Genomic DNA, 21,131 nt, shown 5'->3' with positions numbered 1-21,131 from the left:
AGATAATCCAACTGTGTAGATTGAATTACAATCTTTTGTCCACGAGAAATTGTTAAGAACAAGTTAAAAAAAACTGTGATGAGAGGCTAGAGAATTCCACAAGTGACTCGGCAAAAGTGAGAAAGAGCCCAAATGTGCTCATAACAAGCAGGACTGTTCTCTCTGCATTCAAGCTTTATCTACAGTGGCTCTACAAGGTTAAAATGGAGATGAGCCTTATTTGACAGGGTGGTGCCTCTTGCATCTTAATTTCAGTGAGTGACATCCAGGTGGCCTGCTACAAGATCCTCAACAGCCTGTACACATTAGGCACCAACCTGGAACTTCATAATGGGAGGTTGGTGTGCCATTTCACATTTTTGTCAGGAGAGCAAGTTTTTTTATTTTTCAGAGAAAGTACAAACTTATACTCAGTCTTAGTAGTTCTCTGCAGCATTGTGGAAACTATCAGCACCTCAACCAATGAGGAGGGCAAACGGATTTAAAAGTATCCATCCATCTGCACTTTGTTGTCATCGCAAGCTTTGCTGCCTGTGCAAGCAACTGCATGTTGTAGCCTTGGCCCTTCTGCAACGAAGCACTGAGACCTAGTGTAAGGCAGAATGCTTTAGTCCACTGCTCTACCAAGGAATAGGAGTACTCTGGAACCCTTCTTATGTATTTACCATGGAGCCACAGGAGTATTACTGACAGTACTCACTAACGTCACTGTCATTGATAGAACTGTGAAATCGCTGTTCTTTTTCATCATTTCTCTCTGCACTATGTGACTCAACCTCGTCATTCAATCAGCAGACGCCAACATTTCCAGCACCAGGCCCAAGGAAAAACTGGGTGCCTTCTTTAGCTCGCTTTCCTGTTCTGGAGGGCCCTCTGCTTTCCTTGTCACATGTAGCATTAATTGGAGAGAACCCTTCCCATATATACTGTGGCAAGGAAAGCACATGTCGCCTTGAAGAACATAAGTCCACTTGTTGAAACGTTGGCTCCTGCTTTCATCTTGTTCTCAGTTTGCTCATTTTCCTGTTCTTGTACTATCTGTAAAAAAGTTTACTACGTTCCCTCTTTTCAAATGTCGCCCACTGCTTAAACAATTATGTTAAGTGTAAAGAACTGAAATATAGACATATTATGTGTTGCCTTAGTGAAAACAGAAAAAAAAAAACATTGAGCTCGGTAAATCTATTGCACCATATTGCCACATCGTGTCTCTCTTGAAGCAGGAGCACAGAATGAGTTTCAGAAAGGAGCGTTAGTAGACTAAGGTTGTAACGGTTTGGTTAAAACAAGCTCTAGCTCTTGAAGTGTTGGAAGCAAGACAGTATAGTATAGTAAACTTCCGTCAATTCCGCTCCGGTTAATATGATATTTCGGTCGATTCGATCCTGTACGAAGGTCCCAGCCAGCGCCCATGCATTTCTATGGGCCCGAACTTTCGTTATTTCCATCGTAAAACTGGCCTTCACTGGATAATTGAAACGTCGTCAGTCTGGACGCACGTTCCTGACCCATGTGGTGACCCCAATTGTGAACCCTTTAGTCGCAGAGTCTGTGTCGGCAGAGCTTTGAGCGATAGCGAATGCGTTGAGCACACTTAATCTCTCGTCGAGACACTTATTTTCGACCCACCCTAGGAAGGTTTTCAAGCAGTAACTGTTTATCACAATGTCTAATTATGTTTACCCGATTAATTAAGTGCACCATTGTTTTTTAAAGAAAATTGCCTGCTCAGCGCAGTAGGACACAAAACCAAAACTCCCTTCGCAATGTTTGTATGTTTTGCCGCATAGCAAGACTGTACAGTGGCGGAGCAAAACTTAAAACACTGTGGCGAAGCTGACTTTAGGAAACCTGCCGTCATCGTGCAACAAATTTTCTTGCTGAAGAATCGGTTGCACGTTAGATTTCTATTTTGTCTAGGAGCTTTAATGTCATTCTTATGTTTGTTTACTGCTTTGGACACATACAACTTGGGCATGCATTTGATACGGGGGCAGGTTAGAATTGGGCAAATACTGTCAAATGAATCAGTGGTGTGTTTTGGAGTTTTTTCTGCGTCTTGTTTAATTCGACCTGCCGGATAATTTTATCAATTTCATCAGTATCAACAGGTTCGAATTAGCAGAAGTTGACTGTATATTAATGGGCATGTTGGTAAGATGTACGAATATAACCATGCAGACAGAAAGGAAGGAAGGACAAGACGAAATTAAACGCTGTATTGTCTTTTGTCGTTTTCTTTGCAATTTTGTCCGCGCTGTTATATTCCATTGCACGCATGTTCATTTCAGCTTTGATGGCTATCATACATCATGAAAAGTTGGTTACTGAGTGACAAAGAAACCAATGTGAGTTTGTAATTCGTTATCAAGATGACAGTCAGTCCCTTAGTTAGGCATACTTAATAATGGCTACTTGCAGTGAATACCTTTTTAAAAAAAAAGGATGCTTCTTTTTGCTGCTTCTTCGGAGGTTTTATTTCTCTGTGGTGATATTATTTGCTCTTTTCATGCAGGTCCTTTATCAAGGCTGAGCTAGAGCGGTGAGTGAGCGCATTTTTTTCTAGTTCAACTCTGCATCGTAGGCTTCCAGTTTATAAGTATTTTCATGTAGGCAAGCTATTGTTGTGTGTAAATAGACAAGGAGCTGATAAACAGGTGTTTTAAGTTACTGTTCTACAACAAACACAAAACTTAAATTCAAACTATGTTCAAAGTCTTCTTGGCAACCAAAGCTTTGGCAGAAACTACTTTGTATTCTACTTTTGCTGATAAGCATGTGCCTTGTCTTGAATTTAATAGAAAATTTCTATAGAAATAGAAAATTCTATCAAAAGTTTGCTAGCTCTTAATCCTTTAGCCATTTCATTGGTCGAAGAAATTTCTTGCCTGCACTTACCTGAATTTGTTGTTCTATGAGATAAAAGAGTGTGCCTTCTGGAAATGTTCATGTGGCCATCTATTGAGTCACGAAAAGCTAGGTTCGTAATCCCCTCCCTCCCACCCACACCCTTTAAAATAAAAAGAAATGTTAAAAACGGGTTTTCTGTTTTACCATTTATATGCAATGCACATTACTGAAGGTCCTTATCTAAAAAATGTTTACTCTTCTCAATTTAGAACATGCATCTAATGCTTGCCTTTTAGCTTATTGAGTGCAATAAGGAAATTAAATCCACCCTGTGAATCTGTGGGGGCTTTACACTACAGATGCCATATAAACACTTCTCCCAGGTTCGCTGACGTTTAATTTTCTGGATGAATGGCACATCACATTGCATTCCTGCTCCATGCTTCTTTTCCCGTAGGCATCGACCAGCTTATGGCAACTGTCTGGGTGCCTTTGCGGCCACCTTTCCTGTCGCATTTCTGGAGCCCTCGCACAACAAGCACAACCCGTACTGCATCCATGGCAAAGCTCAAGAGCATTCACTCGAAGCACAGGGTTAGTTTGTTTTCTTGTAATGACAGTACCGTGATGCCAATGTACTTTCCACACACAAGTTCCCAGGCCAAATATCTTGCAGTTAGAACGAACAAAGCCAGAGCTTGCTGAACCTTCTCTACTATCTTAGTATTCAAGTCTTCAAAGCTGAACAGAAAGTTAAGCAGGTTGCTAAATGCTTGTTTAATCTTTTCACTGCCGGAAAAAAATACAAGCAAGAAAATGAATGACTGTTTTTAAACATTGTACTATTACAGTATTTGAGGAGCTCACAAGAAAGAAGTGTTGGTGACATGAACAGCATTTCAAAGCTAAAAAAACTGTGTCCACAAGTGCAGACACAAGTTGTGAAAAGATCTGGTCGGCTGTTCGAAGCCACTTTAATTTTTTTTAATGCCTTCCCAAGCGAAATATGGGGCTTTCATTGAAAGCAGGGTGAACTGTAATGCTGGGTGACAATCTCGCATGATTTTAATGTCACAGAACTTTTTGCTGAGGCATACTTGGCTTCAGGAAAAGTGTCCATGTATGTGGACACCAGTAGAAGACAGGAAGGTATCCGTAAGTGCTTGTAGCCATCTTGTTGCCTCAGCCAAGGTATGGCCACCTCATTCTTAAGTTTAGTAAACCATATTTAAGGCTATAAAAAGCATGCAATTTTGATGTCTCGCAACTTTTTGCTCAGGAGAACACAGCTTTAGGAAAAGTGTCCACAAATGTGGAAACTGGTAGCAAAGAGGTTCAAAGCTATTTAAATGAGGTGGGTACTGCCAGGAGTAGGCAAGTCTGTATTGTCATCCTGGTCTTTTGAGACCTTGATACTTTTTTGCTTTGAAATCAAGCCAGTGAAGGTGACGGAAGAAACAGCAGAGGCAAGAAACTTGTGGTCACATCAGCACTTCAAAGCTCAAAGTGAACACTACACTTTCGAGTTAACTCTGGCACCTTCTTGAGGCTGCCCTATAATGAACTTCTTTGTTTAGCACTTTCAAATATGCATCTTTCAATGGGGTTTCTTTTTTTCAGCTGTGATGGCCACCCTAGAGTCAAGCATGCCAACATTAGAGGACCTCATGGGGCAGGTCGAGAAGTTTGTGACGGGCAACGGGAAGTATGCGGAGCAGCCCTTCATCATTGATGTGATGATGCCTATGCTTTGCAGGTAAGATTTGGCGGATCATGCTTTTGCAAGCCTATATTTATTCCCTTAGTCTCTGACAACATCCTGTGTTTTTATGAATTATTTCTGTGGAATGTTTTCTAGGTTTAGAACATTTACTTCAGCTGCAAGATGACTTTTAATGTGGTGGCTTTATTACTGGGAACTCTGCTGTAATTAGTAACCCTACTAGGCTACTTGATTAAGGTGGTCTCACAGTATGATCATCGCTTAACAGCTGAAGCGCATTGGTGAATGTGGCTGTTCTTACACTTTTGCAGCTTAAAAAGCAAAAGCAAGACTTTTTAACAGAAATGTGTCGCTGAAGCGCATTGGTGAATGTGGTTGTGCTTACGGTTTTGCAGCTTAAAAAGCAAAAGCAAGACTTTTTAAGAGAAATCTGTTGCTGAAGCACATTGGTGAATGTGGCTGTGCTTACGCTTTTGCAGCTTAAAAAGCAAAAGCAAGACTTTTTAACAGAAATGTGTCGCTGAAGTGCATTGGTGAATGTGGTTGTGCTTACGGTTTTGCAGCTTAAAAAGCAAAAGCAAGACTTTTTAAGAGAAATCTGTTGCTTAAGCGCATTGGTGAATGTGGCTGTGCTTACGCTTTTGCAGCTTAAAAAGCAAAAGCAAGACTTTTTAACAGAAATGTGTCGCTGAAGCGCATTGGTGAATGTGGCTGTTCTTACACTTTTGCAGCTTAAAAAGCAAAAGCAAGACTTTTTAACAGAAATGTGTCGCTGAAGCGCATTGGTGAATGTGGTTGTGCTTACGGTTTTGCAGCTTAAAAAGCAAAAGCAAGACTTTTTAAGAGAAATCTGTTGCTGAAGCACATTGGTGAATGTGGCTGTGCTTACGCTTTTGCAGCTTAAAAAGCAAAAGCAAGACTTTTTAACAGAAATGTGTCGCTGAAGCACATTGGTGAATGTGGCTGTGCTTACGCTTTTGCAGCTTAAAAGCAAAAGCAAGACTTTTTAACAGAAATGTGTCGCTGAAGCGCATTGGTGAATGTGGCTGTGCTTACGCTTTTGCAGCTTAAAAAGCAAAAGCAACACTTTTTAACAGAAATGTGTCGCTGAAGCACATTGGTGAATGTGGCTGTGCTTACGCTTTTGCAGCTTAAAAGCAAAAGCAAGACTTTTTAACAAAAGTGTGTCACTGTAGCGCATTGGTGAATGTGGCTGTGCTTAGCTTTTGCAGCTTAAAAAGCAAAAGTAAGACTTTTTAACAGAAATGTGTCACTGAAGCGCATTGGTGAATGTGGCTGTGCTTATGCTTTTGCAGCTTAAAAAGCAAAAGCAACACTTTTTAACAGAAATGTGTCGCTGAAGCGCATTGGTGTATGTTGCTGTGCTTAGCTTTTACAGCTTAAAAAGAAAAAGTAAGACTTTTTAACAGAAATGTGTCACTTAGCAGCTCTCAAAGCATATTTGTTGTCATGGAAGATGACAATGGTAACTGCTAGAACACACTTGACTGAGGTATAACGTACTATAATAAGAGTGAAGCTGCAAAATAGCATTCATTTTAACAGGAGGGTGCATACTGGCCACTTCATGCTTCTCGAATTTGTACATTCATTCTTTTCTTTTTTCTTTACTTTTTCAGCTACCTTCCCTTTTGGTGGAGTCAAGGTCCAGACAATGTCAACCCTACATCAGGGTAAAGGAAACACAATGCCTCATGGTCCCAGTTGGACAGTTTCAAGTGACTGAGGAATAACTTCATGTCACAGTTATTAGCAGTTTCTTCAGTGAGGGAATCATTCTTGGCATTTTTGTGACATGTTTGTTGTAGCTCCAGCAGTCTCTTTGGATCTTTTGTTGTACAGTTACTAAGGGAAGCAGCACTTGGCATTATTGACGTGCATTGTGCTGATGGAACCGCTGTATGCTCTTTCGCTTTCTTTATTTTTGCTTGCAGTCGTTCAGATTCATTACTAACTTCTATATGTTTTGTAGTCCCCATTCAACTTTTTACAGTGTGATTAAATGGTGATAACCTGGTGGGTATAACTTTAGAAAAACTCTATTGCTAAGGTAGATTGCACTGTAAAGCTTGAGACCTGGTGCAAGGGTTGGGCTGTCTCTTTCTTTCTTCACGTCATATTGAATTAGCAGAGCTTCAGAATTTGCTGTGTCATGTTAAGTTGATGTACATTAGTACGAAGCAGCAGCATCAACTAGGGTGGTTTTTATAGGTTCGAATTCGGATGAAAGTACAAAGGTTTATGTGACTTTACCGTGTGTTTACCGTCTGAGTTGTCATGGAAAATTGCTCATTTTTACTGCTTTTAAAATGTGTAGACCGAATCTGTGAATGCTTTCTTAAAATGTTCAAGGTTAGTCGTATTTCAGTGTAGCAGGGAATTCTGAACTAGTTTTTTGATAATCTCTAGAATTAAGCACTCTTAGAACACTTGCACCCTTTGGGGTGTACATTTGTCCCACAGCAATAGTCGTCTGCCTTGCTTGCGTTTCCTTTCTTCAAAACTTAGCACTCACTATTTTCCTGTCGAGAATGCCGTGTCACGCTGATAACACGCAAGCCATTCATGACTTGGAAGTACCGGGCTCGCAGTGTTAAAGAATGAAATTATGGGCAAGACAGATGACGATTATTCTTGTGGGACAAGATAAGCCCTGAAGGGTGTAAATTTTTTTAAGAGTGAGTATTTGCACCAGTCATGATGTGTTGCTACGTTAGCTAGACTTAAATGTGGTTGGACCAGCAGCTTACCATTATTCTTGAAAAGAAATGTGTGCAATCAATGCCGTGTACCAGCACTGATCCATGGGCTTCAAACTTGAAGGAGAACAAAAGGCTACAAAGCTAAAAACTGCACTACAAGTAATGGAATGAAGAATATTAGCTATAACGCTAAGAGACAGAGATGCAGTGGTTTGGATTGGAAAGCAAATGGTGGTGGCTGATTTTCTAATTGACAATAAGAGGAAGAAGTAGGGTTGAGTGTGCATAAAGCAGATAGAATCAGTTGGGTTGTTAAAGTAACAGTATGGATGCCCAGGTATGGGAAACACAGTTAAAAACAGTGGAAGGTTAAGTGGTGTGATGAGATTGTAAAATTTACTGGTGTGGGATTCATTTGCAAATCACAAGCAGCTATCTACATTTCATAGGGTTTAGGTAATTACATATTAAGCTTTCATTAGAAGCACTTCCATGGTGACTAATGATGCTGCAACTTCTTGTGCAGACAAAGTGGCTTCATGACATAAATTCTGCACAAAGTACTGAAGCGCAAGCACAAAATAGGCGTTTGACTAGTTTAAATAACTAAGAATGCAGGCGCAATTTATTTACAAACACAGAGAAGCTAGTTTATTTTACTGCATCTGCATTCGTTTTGCTTTTGCTTGAGGTGCTCTTCACTTATTTTTTGACAGAAACCACGTGACCATGGTTACCAGTGACCACCTGACTGGCCTTTTGAAAAACGTCTTGAACCTTCTGCGCAAAACTGTCAACATTGAGGGTTCTCCTTGGATGATAACCATCGCAGGTGCGTTGACCTGTCCAGGACCATGACCTCAATGCTTATTACTGTGTCAATTCTTCAACTGCTGATTACTGCATCAGTTGTTTAACTGATGCTACTCTCAAATTTAATTAATTTCATTTCATTTTATCACCTTTTGAGTGCCGTCAAATGATGGTACAGTCAAACTTCAATATTATGAACATGCATAAAAGAACTATAGGATATAACAAAGGAAGCCTGGAATCTTTCTCGTCGTTATCAGCGTGTAGCAAATACTATATGCTTGTAATGAATATAGCTATAGTAAAGTTATTTTCTTGTCAGATGCAGCTTTATCATAACAAGGTTTGACTTATTACATAAGAGAGGAGGGTACAAAGAATGACAAACGCCCTGCACATCTTCGAACATGAAAGACACAGTGGCCCGGGGGCAACCTCTGTTGTGTTTTGCATGGTGGCATGCACGGTGGAATTCACCCGGTTAGCTCAGCAGGCAACATAAAGGAGTTGTGTTTTAGAGATGCACCAAGGTAGAGTTTCGAAAGCTGTAGGTAATGTCTGATCAGTGTGCCTGGAAGGTGAAAGTAGGATAGCGCAAATACATTGCACTTAGGGTATGTATTATTCTGAACCTTATAGGACATGCGAATGTTTTTTTAGAAAACAGCTTTTCATTTATGCACAGAAAGCTAATCACTCCAACTAGGTAGGTCGAGATGGCATGCTCAGACAATTGTATACATTATCCACTAGCATATATTTTTGTAAAGTTTAATGAGATTTCTCCTAATCCTTAATCAGTTAGTCCCGAGATATTTGAGCGATTTAAGCAGTCGACAGAATAACTAAGTGATCAGTTGATCTGAAGCCTTGCATTATTGTTTTTGTATTGATGACTTTTGTCTTGACCCTGTGTCTTTCTGTTATCTTTTTTTTTCCTTATGCAACTCAGGGCACGCAGGCCAGATTGTGATAAACTCATCAGAGGAACTGCTACGGGACCCCATCTTGCCACTGATGGAGAAAGTCCGACAGTGTGCGGACTCAGTATTCCACAAGGAAGAGTGCATGCGGAGCTACCTCAAGTCCAGCACTGACGACACCTCCCAGGCTGAGAGCCAGCTCCAAGAAGTGCGTCGATCACTCAGAACGCTCCATTTATACAACTTCTCGCTTGCGTGTTTGTGCATGCTACTGCTAGCTTTGTGCAAGGCTGTAAGCAGGAGTGGGAAATACAAAAGCGATACTTGATGCATGTAAAGGCATCACGAAATAACACATTGTTTGACAGTATTAAGTCGACATTCTTAAGAAAGTGAAAGGTAGCATAAAAAAAAACAATCATCAACTGCCTTAATTAATATAGGATTGTGTTCTGGCGAAAATCAATGCTGGTCTAAGGGAGAAGTCTAATATCTTCCCTGAGCTAGATTTAGGCCATTAGAGACATTTATAACACGTGACTTTGATACAGTTCAGTCTTACAGCTGCAATCTCCTGGTGAAATCTTTATCCTATTTGCACTCGTATGCAGAATAGCATCGCAAAGAATTTTACTGCCAACACTTATCTGGAGTTGGCTTTGGCTGTCCTGTAACAATATAGTTTTAAAAAGCTTGTTGTAAATAATTATGTGGTCCATTATATGGCTTTTGTTGCTTATGCATTAGTACTTATGTCTATCTTTCTCTTTACAACTGCCTTAAAAGCAAATTAAAAGTAACCGTGGTAATCTCCTTTGTCTTAACAGTTTTTCCACATTTCAGCGTAATAGAATAGTACTGAACATATTAACAACTAGACAGTGTTCAGCTAACTGTTCAGATTAATTGTCATAGAAATCATATTAGCTGAGTTTCGTTAAGGGAGGTCTGCTCTATTGTATGCCCTACTGTGACATAAAATCGATACTTCTTTCTGCGAATGTCTATTGTGATGCTTCTGGTCATGGCTAAATGGTAGATTAACATGGCTGCTGAACATACTGAAAGCTTCAGTAGTATATTGCTTCAGCTGATTGTAGTAGCTGGAATATGGGCATCTGAACCGCTTGTATGTTCATTTATTCTTTTACTTCTTGCTTTTCAGGAGTTCTCACTCCTCGTTCGGGATATATATGCCTTCTTCCCTCTGCTCATCAAGTATGTGGACCTTCAGAGGTGAGTGTTAAGAGGAGATACTTTGACAGCTTTAGGAAGATAGATGTGCCAGATGCGTGCAGATTTATTGGTCATAATGGCCTGATACTCTAGCAACAAATCTAAGCAGATAACCGTTTCAAGTCAAACCCAAGAAAGTGCCAAGGCATCAGCAAAAAAAAAATGAAATACAAGTGGAAGACTAAACAGAGTGTGTTTTCCAAAGCCCTAATTCATTTCTATCAAAATATGTTTTTATGAAGGAAATGTTTCCATGGGTCTCTGTACCTCTTCAAGAGAGTGATAAGTTCTGCAGGAATGAACCAATATATTCTGCCTCTCTACTTGGAGCTTAAGTCATTGCATTTCTGTTTAGGGATGACAATACTGTTTAGCATGCTTTTCCAGATTGCCTGAAGACACATCAATGAGTGAGAACATTCATGACAGGAATGGCTCACTAGTTTTAGCATAACTGAATTTGAATACTAACACAAGTCGAAGGTCAAAAAACCATGACTATCCAAAGCTGCTCAGGGAAAACTTAAAAAGCTCTAGTGTACCTGTGATAAATAAAACTGACTGCACTGTTTCACAGCCGTTAACAAGAGAATAAGTAGCATGCTCTAGGCTAAGGTATTGGACACCTTATATTTTTTGATGCATTTCTCTGTACACATGTACTAATTTACTGTTGTAAAGCATTTTATCACTAACAGTATTGTTCAAAAGGTCATTGTAGCTTTCGAACATTGTCAGACTGTCCTCTTCTATCACACCTATTTTTCGGCAGAAATCACTGGCTCAAGAACAATGTGAAAGAAGCTGAACAAGTATACACTTGCGTTGCGCATGTGTTCAACACTTGGAACAAGTCTCAGGTGAGTGTCACTAATATTTTTGTTAAAAAGCATTCAAATTCATGCTTATTAATTTGTTGTCTCTCGTTTTTGCATGCGCTGATGACTTGGAATTTGGTACTGAAGGGAACAGTATGTCGAAAGGTTTCAATTAACTGCCTTTCTTACGTGATATAGAGGTGATACAAGCATACGATACATATGCAAGAATGCAAAATTTATGTATAGCAGCACTGAACGAAGTAACTTGTAAAATAGGACGTTATGTGAAATGGTTACATTCTGTAGATTGTCGCTTATATGTTTAGCGAATATGCAATGCACATATACAAATTTTCCTTCTATATGTGCAGTACTTTCGGCGAGAGGAAGCCAACTTCATCTCCCAGCACGAGATCGACAACATGGCGCTCATCATGCCCTCCTCGGGACGTGGACGAGCCAGCGTGCAGACCGTAGACGCTGGCCAGAGCCAGAAGAAGGTGGGTGCCATTTTGTGCAAGACCTGTGCACAACTTTTAAGAGATGTCTTGTTCGCTGTGTCTCCCTAGACTGTTACGAAGAGATCTGAAGACTGCTTGGAAAAACTTGAAATACCAAACTTAATAATTACTAGCATATATATATATAGGCGATTTGGTTTGTTGCTTTCTGGAAAAAACAGTGCAGAGGGTAGAAAGAGATACCAACGATGAACAGTAACACTTTTTTAAGTCCTCTCATCCCCTTCTGTACAAAGACAGAGAAAGTCAAGGTACAGAATACTGGAAGTGACAAACACCAGTGCTGTTTTATTTTTGTTCTGCAACTCATTATTTTGCATTAAGAAAGACAGAAAGGCAGCCTAAAGAAGCAGGAATGGCCACCACTAATGTTTCTGTATTTTCTGTTGATAGATTCTGAATGGGGGCAGGCATAGGCAACAAGTGCCACAGCCATTGTTACCATCTACCTGTTGCTGCAGTGAGAAAAGAAACTAACAAAAATGACGCTCTAGAGATGCCACTATGCTTGTTTATAAAACGTCTTTTCCTACATAGCTTGTGTATTACTTTTTAATATTTTAAACGATACACTTTTGCCAGTTTAGGTAATGCTGTTATACATGGGCTACGGTTGTTCTGATTCCAATTCGTGTCACCAGCGCAAGATTAAGCTGTACACCAAGACCAGACATAGACGTCACAGATGCCATGCCTATAAGATGTATGCAATGTCTGCCCTGTAATGTCTTCAAAATCTTTGTGACATTGGAATTTGATGCGTCCTTGTCTTCTCTTTGCGTCCCATTTAATGGTGCACTGGTAACACGGATCAAGAACGCCAGGTTTAAGGCTATTATGAGATGACGTGCTGTAGGACATGTTGTTGATGTCGTGATCTGGCCAGAAGGCAGGCTTTTGTTTCTCTGCGATGCCCGTGTGCGCATGCAGGAGAAGAAAAAGAAACGTGATGGCAAGCGGGACAAGGACAAGGAGCTGGCGGCCAGCCTGGTGGTGGCCTGCCTCAAACGCCTCCTGCCCGTCGGCCTCAACCTGTTCGCCGGCCGGGAGCAGGAGCTCGTCCAGCACGCCAAGGAGAAGTTCCTCACTGTGAGTGGACGTCGCGGCTGACCAGTTTTTCACTCTGAAATGCCCCGGACCATACAGAACGTCCTCGTTTATCCCTGTGACAGCCTGTTGCAATAAATTTGCCACAACGGTTGCTGTGTGTTGTCACATGGTACAGTGATGCCGACGAAACCAAGCAAGGTCAAATGGCGAGTGAAACGTCTTCACTCTTTATCGAGCAGTCTGGTGCAAAGAAAGTCGAGCAAAACTTGCAGCACAATGACAGCAGGGAGCGCAGTCGTCGGTCATTGAAAATGCAATCTCACAGGTGGTCAAGTGCATCCGTTATTTGTATACTTGAATCCCAGCACATTCCAGGATAATCGCTCAGGCTTGCTTACGTTCTTGAAAAAAGCATTCCACTTGCGGGAGACAGACCCTTTGCTAAAGAATCCCCAACAGCATTTTATAATTTTTTGGTGCTGTAGAGCGGACCTTGTGTTGAGGAACTAATTGACATGTGTGATGATCAGGTGAAAAATGGTCGCCGTCAAAAAGCGCAGCAATACACGCATGATAAATAATAAGATTGACTCCTTGTATGTCCTTGGAACCTCCTTCTCAAATGCCCATCTCCTGTACAATGTTGACGCATATTTGATGTGGAATCATTTTTACAGAAATGCCAAGACTCGGACATCTTTGATTACGTCAAGCTCCAGCTAACTCTTCCTGATAAGGTGAGTTGTAAGGCTGGTGTCTTCTAAGAAATGTCAAGTCATCACACACTTGACAACTTCAGGAAAGTATGCCATGTTCGTGCTTTGTGAAAGTTAAAGGCCTGTCAATTTTTACGGCAATCACACATGGTAGCACACAGCAGTTACCAGGAGTAACCATTTGAATAAACAGGCAATCACACAGGTTGAAGAATGCCCATGTACTTTGTATCATCAATGAGGATACACAGTTCCTTGTTATTCAGAAAACTCATGCTCAACAACTGGACATGTGAATGCTGCCATTCATTTGTGTTGATCATTGTTCATGCATACACAGCCTGACACACAGAATGCCTTTAAGGCTTCTTTCTTACGCAGAAACAAAATCTGTGACTGATGTCTTAGCTTTTGTTTATTTTAAGCGCATTGTTGGTATGACAAACTAAGAATTTTCGTGTGATTGGTTACGTTTGAATTTTTAGCATCTCTACGCCGAAATCAAGCTGCAATATGCTGCATTTTGTAAGGAAGGGCTTGCTCTCAAGAGGCAAAATGTTTTATTGTAAGAACATAGTAGGCTTCTCTATGGTAGCGAGATGGATGTATTCAGGCACTTGCACCCTTATACACACCAGTTTCAGACATGGTTACGTTTTACATGCAAAGTTCTTCGAATGCTTTGTTGGGCTCATGGATCTGAGCACAGGCACTCCTGCTACTTTATCTCATCATCTGCGTTATTCATAGAGCCGAATTGGGCATTTATGCCCGCCTGGTTAGAGCACCTGGTGTAGAACTGAAGTATGGGCCATCTGGTAGATTCCAAAAGAGTTAGCCAGGATTGTTGGTATCGCAACATAATGTGGCAAACAGTGTATGATCAAGCTGAAAGATGCCTTTACAAGTTTTTTTTTTCTGCATAATGTCTCGCCTGTATGCAGTGAACTACTTTAGTTGGAAGTCAGCACCCGTGCCGTCTGTTCCTGTCATATTTTGTCCCATTTTTGCGCTGTTAGCCGTGCTATGTCAGCCTGTAGATGCTTGCATAGGTAGTGCTTCAAAAGTGTAGCTCTAGGAATCAGTACTTATTTTAGAAGGAAATCGATGGAAAAACACAAAATTCTGAATGAGACCAGCTGTTTGACCTGCCACTGTCCGTCTTTCTTTTCGTTGGCGTCATGGCTTTCAGGTATTGTGTAGGCCATTAGGGGTACCTTATTCTGTGGAGGCACTTTTTTTATGAGAGAATGGAACTTCACCGATCTAGTTGCTGTGTGCTATTACTCACAGCAGCAGGAACGTGTAAGCAGGATTTACAAAACAGCTATTATGAATCAAGTTGCATTCACCTATCTATTGAGGGACACCGGAAATAATTTAAAGAAAGTCACTGAAGTCACACATGAAGTCACAAGTTCACTGAAACTTTTCATTTCAGCCGTTTGTAAATTAGTTTTGTTGCATTGTTGGATTGCGCACTGTTGTTCATAATCATTATACTCCTATTCAATTACTCTGATGATCGTAACTTCATGTGTATTTCAAGATAGAATTATTCTTGCAAATTTTTGTGCAATCTTCAACTACCAGATGTTTCATTAATTACTTCTAATATGTTGATTGCATTTTCATGCTGTTCTTACCCTCATTGCTAACCCTATATTATATATTTTATACATGTTGTAACAGGAGGTCCCTCTGACAGTTTTTACTTTGGGACCTCCTTCTATATTACATTTTCTTTGTAATTGTAATGTCTAATAATAATAAATTGATTGATTGATTAAAAAAAAAACTAGAAACAAAACAAACGATCCCAAACTCTGTGGCTTACTGAAGCATTCGTCTTAAGAGAGCGCACCTTTTTTTTAAAAAGGCAGTCCTCTACCGTACATCTAAAATATCAGTCTGTTGTCTGGCAGGTTTTCTGCGTCGTCTCTCTTGAGCGCACATCACAGTTGGCCATCGGTTTTTCCAAAGGTCTAGCAAGCTCTTGATCTTTCTCTCTACTGCTGCCCCTCCTCCTTCCCAACTTGCAAAGATTGACCCGACAGATGCAATGAGCTGGCAGCACTACCTGTACAGCAAGTTGGGCAGCCAACGGTCAACACCTGTGGAGCCCAACGCGGTGGTGCCTGTTGTATCCCAGGACAGGCTCGTTGAGCGCATCATGGACATGGCCAAGGTGCTCTATGGACTACATGTGGTAAGTGTGATCTGGGGCTATTTTCTTTTTTCCAAGTGCTTCTTCATTTCCGCAGTCTGAGATGTCGGACTGAAATCACGATTTTTTTAGACTGAAGAGAAAGGGCTTTTCACACCTTGCTGTGAATCAAGTTCGTTAACATGTTATTTCATAAAACTACCTAATTCTCGTTTTCACTAACAGAAGAAATACAAGAATAATACGATCTGTAGCAATTTTTGTCTTAAATGGAACTAAACCTTTATGTTGTTGGTGCTATTGGTTTATTTCATTGTACACGAGTCTGCACAAGCAAATAGGGCATCTGAACCCATAGGCTTTGTTTTTTTTTTCATGTGGGGACAAAGTGGGCCTTGACAATACATTAAGCCAAACGAATCAATATGAATACAGTCAAACCTCTATATAATTAAGTGGCATCCAACACAAAAATACTTTCATTATATCTGATATTCTTATAAGCCCATCTTCGTTACGTGATGACATCGAGACAACATTTTTAGATTTACTTTGTTATATCCAGTAAATTGTTATATCCATTAGTTTGTTATACAGTTAAACCTCGATATGACGAAGTTGCACTTGCAGCGAAAATTTTCGTTAATCACAAATTTAAATAATTCGAAGTTTTAAAGTTTCAGCAGTAAAACAACTTCACAAATTCTCAGAGCATTTCTGGTGGATAGTATCTTGTCACTAAGCACTTATAAACAAATCGCAAGAAAGTCGGGACATAAAAGTGCGGTTACGAGCGCCAGTGTGTGCGGTGCAGATTGTGCCGAGAGCAATGCATTGCCGCAGCGCACACCGTCCGACATTTGCCAGTGTTGTGTCGTGATGCGCCGTAAGTATTGGACGCCATGGCTGACCGTGCTTAATGCCCACTGCCGGCGCCCACAAATAAAAAAAAATAGAAGGATATTAGATATTCATCTTGGGCAAAAAAAATGAAAAGTCAGCTTCACCACAGAAAGGCAGAGCATGGATGGCGATAGCAGAGAGACAACTACACATAGCAAGGTTTGTTGTTTTATCGGTGTCACGCGTGCTCAGGCAAACATTAACAGATATCTCACTCAATGACCATAAACTAGCTTTCGCAACGCGAGCGAATGCTTCACACCTTGTCTCGGAAACTTGGGATTATGTGACTGTCAACACTAAACCTGCGAGAACCTAGCACGCACCAAGGCACCAACCGTCTCGGCTCGACCTTTACACTTGCTAGGGGAAGATTACCTCAAAGGCACGCCACCTGGCCCGCGCATGAGGTCGTGCACGAGGAAGCCCCGCACACGCTAGGAGGAGAAGACAGATAGGCGTATGTTGGCCCCCCACCCACGCCCACTCTCCCTAGCACTTCATCACGTTACCCCATGTTCAATGCCTCCGCAACTCCTTTGCGCGAGAGGAATAGCCAGCTCTCGTGTTTCTCCGAGCCCTGCAAGCTACCGCGTTCACTGCCTCCACAAGTCGCATGTTGTATACCAACACAGCAAATGCCGCAGCGGCGTTTGCTGCCTACTGCGTCTCGGCGCTCGCGCTTTGACAGCATTTTAGCCTCTCAAACTCTTTACGCAGAAGGACGCATAAAATAACTTTTGCATCGCCAGCATTCGTATAGTTTTCTTTTTTTGCGGCAGATTTCCTGGCCATACAAGCTCCAGGTATAAGCTTGAAATGGCCAAAAACTTCGTTAAATCAACACTGTGTCACAAAATTACTTTGTTAAATCGAAAAAATATACTCGATTTTCAATAAAACTAATATTGGAAAATAAATATAGTTCATCACATCGTGAATTTAATTAAATTGAGGTTCGTTATATCGAGGTCTGGCGCATCCATCTTCCATATATTGATGTTCGACATTACGATAGAACTTACAGTGCGCTGATGACATCTGTGGATCTATATGCCACATCCATGCTCTTGTGAACGCTAAGGACCATTCTTTGCCCTTGGTGTAGTTCTCTGCAGTAGCTGTCAAGGCATTAAGGAGGGCCAGTTGATTGCTAGCGCTTGCATTCATATTCACAGCACAAAATTCAAGAAGACACGAACACCAGTGATTGTCCCTTATATTTCATTTCTCTGTCAGTGTGTGTGTGTCTCCTTGGATATTACGCTGTGAATATGAACAGTCTCTCTGCAGTACTTTACAGCTATACACAACTTCAGATTGCCTCATCAGGCATCAGGCACGAATGGTGCTTTCTTGTGAACCTGGTTATACTCGCAGACAACTTTCCGTAGCAATGAAGCCAAAGCTATGGGAGCAAAGTACACACAAGTCAGAGCGCCCCCGAAACCAGTCTTACATTCTCATTAGCATTAGCTTAAGCTGTGGAAGAGAAAGAAACATTTCATTAGCACCAGCAAAATACGACAAAGTACACCAGTGAGTGTTAAGTACGACTTATTTTTCGGCTATTCTCATCCGTGTTTGGGCAAACATCAAATCATCACACGCGGAAACTATGCTGATTTGCAGTATCTATTCCTAGAAACCAAAAGTGCTCTTAAGCTATGACTGCACTACTTGGCGCAGTAGCTTAAATGCAGAAGCTCCACTCCCGTAGCTTTCCCTTCATTGCCACAGCAAGTTGTCTGCGATTACTGCATAGTAGACTTGACTGAATGTAATATTGTTATTTTACCAGCGTTCACCCTTTAGGTATATTGCTTAATGGAGAAAGTTGGAGTGCCATCCAAGAGAAGATGATGGACTTAATTGTGTTAGAGATCACATTGTTCTTTTATAATAGTGTTGTTGAACATGAGTCTATTGATTAATATACCTGAAGAAGCAGAAAATAGCCTTCATTTTCTAAGAAATCTCAAAGCACCATTTTGCTCAGCATCGCAGTACAGTGGTTTTTCTATAGTGACACTGGCGTATAATGTTTCATGCTGCAAAGATAGGTTGCAAACGTAAGCAGCAGGTCTGATTGACTTTGTGATATATTAATTGTAAGTTGTTCAAACGCATTTATTTTCACAATCTCTTTTCCCTCTTGAATAATGTCACCAGAGGTTGATGGAGCAGGAGTGGTCCTGGACTCCTGGTGTCTTAGAGCTGGTTCCCAGGTTTTAGTGCAGTTACATTAATTCTTGAAGCACAAAGAAAAAAAAAATGAAATACTGCAACTTACGAGTACTTGGCTCATTGTGTGTTATATTGGTTTAACCAACATGCTGTGATAGATGATGTGTTGATAAGGCCTGTAGACACTACTAAGTTGGCTCATTACGGTTGTGCCAAAAAGATGTTTACACGGCACTTTCGTTGGGACAAGGAACTGTTACTAAGAATGACTGTGGCTCTTTCAACCTGTACCAACCTTTCTCTTTGACCACTCACGAGCAGCCTGATGCTACATCTTCGTTGCGTTTGCTTCCGTTGCCCGCACTCCTCAGATCGACCATGCTCAGGGCTCGCAGAAGGGTGCCTATCGCAGTGTAGTGTCCACACAGCGCAAGCGGGCCGTCATTGCCTGCTTCCGAATGACCTCGCTGCACAGTCTTCCCAGGTAACGGGACGGGTGACTCACGCAGGCAGTCGGGCAACCTCTGCCTTCCTGCAGCCATGATGAGGCATGCACGCATACAAGCACCACACACACGCTTGCCTGGAGGTTGGCCTCCCATCCCGCTACTCATAGCCTGTCATCACCTTCTTTAATCTTCTGGCCTTTCCCCCCCGTCTTTTTGCTTTAGTTTTCTCGGCCCTCCGAACACTTGTCCCTCCCCAACAGTAGCGTGGGTTTGAAGAGTTCCTTTTAACATTGTGTGCTGTGGTGCTCACATTCTAACGCAAAGTATGAAAGTGGGCTTTCATTTTCTGGTTTTGTAACTTGGAGTGAGGTTGGAGAGCATGGTGTGGCATTGATTTTTATTATTCATCTACAGTTAGCCATGGTGATTAGCCAGCATTTCATTCTACTGATGTTCTTGCTATTGTCCTATATTTAACACTGCTGATTTTCCGGTTTTTGGGCAAACATTTATTGCTTACAATCTGTTCTTTTCATCGTGGGAGCTCTTTTTGATGATACAGCGACATATTAACAAAGCTTCACAATCACTTGACTCATTTGTATGTACAGTGAAACCTCGTTAAACCGTAGCTGACCGGAATTCGGAAAAGGTACGTACTAAACGAAATAGCATAATCGCTTAATCGAAATAGCATGAGATCGCCCACTTACCTGTCAAAGAGGAACTCGAGAGAGAGTGTGATGAAAGGGGAAGAAACATGCAGTATTTATTTACTTCGCGCGACAAAAGTGTTATTTTTGTTTGATGCCGCGGCAGCCTAGCACCGACGACAGCGGCCTCAAACTTACTGAAGCTGTGGGCCAGCTTTTCAGCCAGCCCCCTCTTCTCGGCAAACACTCGCATGGCAGATTCCTCGTTGGTGTAACGTATTCTATGTGCACGCGTGCAGTAGCGCTGCAGACGTCGCGGGGCGCAGTTTTCATTGCGGGGTATACTGTTCTCGTTGCGACAATTGCATTCGTGAGACTGACGTAACGCGCAGCTTCTGCCACTGTCGGGCCTGAATCGCCCGTGCTGTCGCTTTCTGTGTCGTCCTCGTCACTGTCACTAGTCGACACTTCGGCAACGACAGAGGCAGCGATGGCGAAAAGTCAAACCTCGTAGCTGACATCTCTTCGCGGTCGCAGCAGTGCTGCCGAGCACCTTCTTTGCATTCCAGATACCACACACCGTAGTCAACAGAAGATCCCTGTTGCGTGCCAGTGCCGAATTCTTTGTGACGTGTTCGATAGTACAAACATGGCACGAACGATGTCTAATTTTTCTTCTATGTTGAGCCCCCGGCGTCTTTTTAACCGAACTTTGGCATACGCGAGTCCTTGCTTGCACGACGCCACAGCGCTCTCTGGTACGGCGTTGAAATGATGTTGATGTTGATGTGGCTTCACGTGCAAACACACAGCTAGGGTACTGGAGGCTGTTGTTTGATCTCTGAGGCTTGTTGTTCTGCTGGGCCGCCCGATGGGGACAACGCACCGCCATGTTTGCACAATGAAAAGTGGAAACAGTACGTGTTAACCGATACATACGCAGCAAGCTGGTACAGTTTATGCGGATACAAAACACATTATTTTCAATGGCCACTGAGTCGGGGATTTTTTACTACTTTTAAAACGAAACTACTGTTTAAGCGGGTGCAGTTTAACGAGGTTTTACTGTAACACTGACATTTCCAGCACATTTAGGTTCTTGAACTTAATTTCCTAGGCATGTCATTAGCAGAGTGGATTCTTATATCCAGTCTTCATCATCGCCCCTTAAGCAGATTGAAGCTACAGACACTGAAGAGCAAATACTAGCGCCCGACCACTGTGGTACGGTAAAGCTCTGAAAGTTGTAAGGGAACCCCAAGGAGAAGAGTTCCCTTGGAACCACTATATAAGGGCAATTTGTGCCACTGAAAGTAAAGATAGAGATATTTTACTTCTTTTTATTCACATGACTTCACTGATTAGTACGATAAAATCTTGCCGATGTATCCCTTGT

The 21,131-nt window shown here is 41.6% G+C and overlaps 1 protein-coding gene across 2 annotated transcripts in view; it reads left to right on the top strand.

The window, feature by feature from the left end:
- The window catches only part of RyR (Ryanodine receptor), a 313,565-nt gene that overhangs the window by 216,397 nt on the left and 76,037 nt on the right, over positions 1-21,131 (top strand). For both annotated transcript variants that reach the window (XM_075673606.1, XM_075673605.1), the window contains exons 74-87: positions 256-337; positions 2,516-2,542; positions 3,308-3,444; positions 4,471-4,606; positions 6,214-6,267; positions 8,013-8,128; positions 9,062-9,240; positions 10,198-10,268; positions 11,041-11,128; positions 11,461-11,589; positions 12,541-12,699; positions 13,338-13,397; positions 15,421-15,585; positions 19,005-19,117. In XM_075673606.1, coding sequence (XP_075529721.1) covers positions 256-337; positions 2,516-2,542; positions 3,308-3,444; positions 4,471-4,606; positions 6,214-6,267; positions 8,013-8,128; positions 9,062-9,240; positions 10,198-10,268; positions 11,041-11,128; positions 11,461-11,589; positions 12,541-12,699; positions 13,338-13,397; positions 15,421-15,585; positions 19,005-19,117 — 1,516 coding nt within the window. The remainder of the gene's footprint in view (positions 1-255; positions 338-2,515; positions 2,543-3,307; positions 3,445-4,470; positions 4,607-6,213; positions 6,268-8,012; positions 8,129-9,061; positions 9,241-10,197; positions 10,269-11,040; positions 11,129-11,460; positions 11,590-12,540; positions 12,700-13,337; positions 13,398-15,420; positions 15,586-19,004; positions 19,118-21,131) is intronic.

This window comes from Dermacentor variabilis, chromosome 11, assembly GCF_050947875.1.
Source record: "Dermacentor variabilis isolate Ectoservices chromosome 11, ASM5094787v1, whole genome shotgun sequence".
Classification (NCBI taxonomy): domain Eukaryota; kingdom Metazoa; phylum Arthropoda; class Arachnida; order Ixodida; family Ixodidae; genus Dermacentor; species Dermacentor variabilis.
The sequence above is the reverse complement of the archived record's forward strand: the minus strand, read 5'-3'. Positions and strand labels throughout refer to the sequence as shown.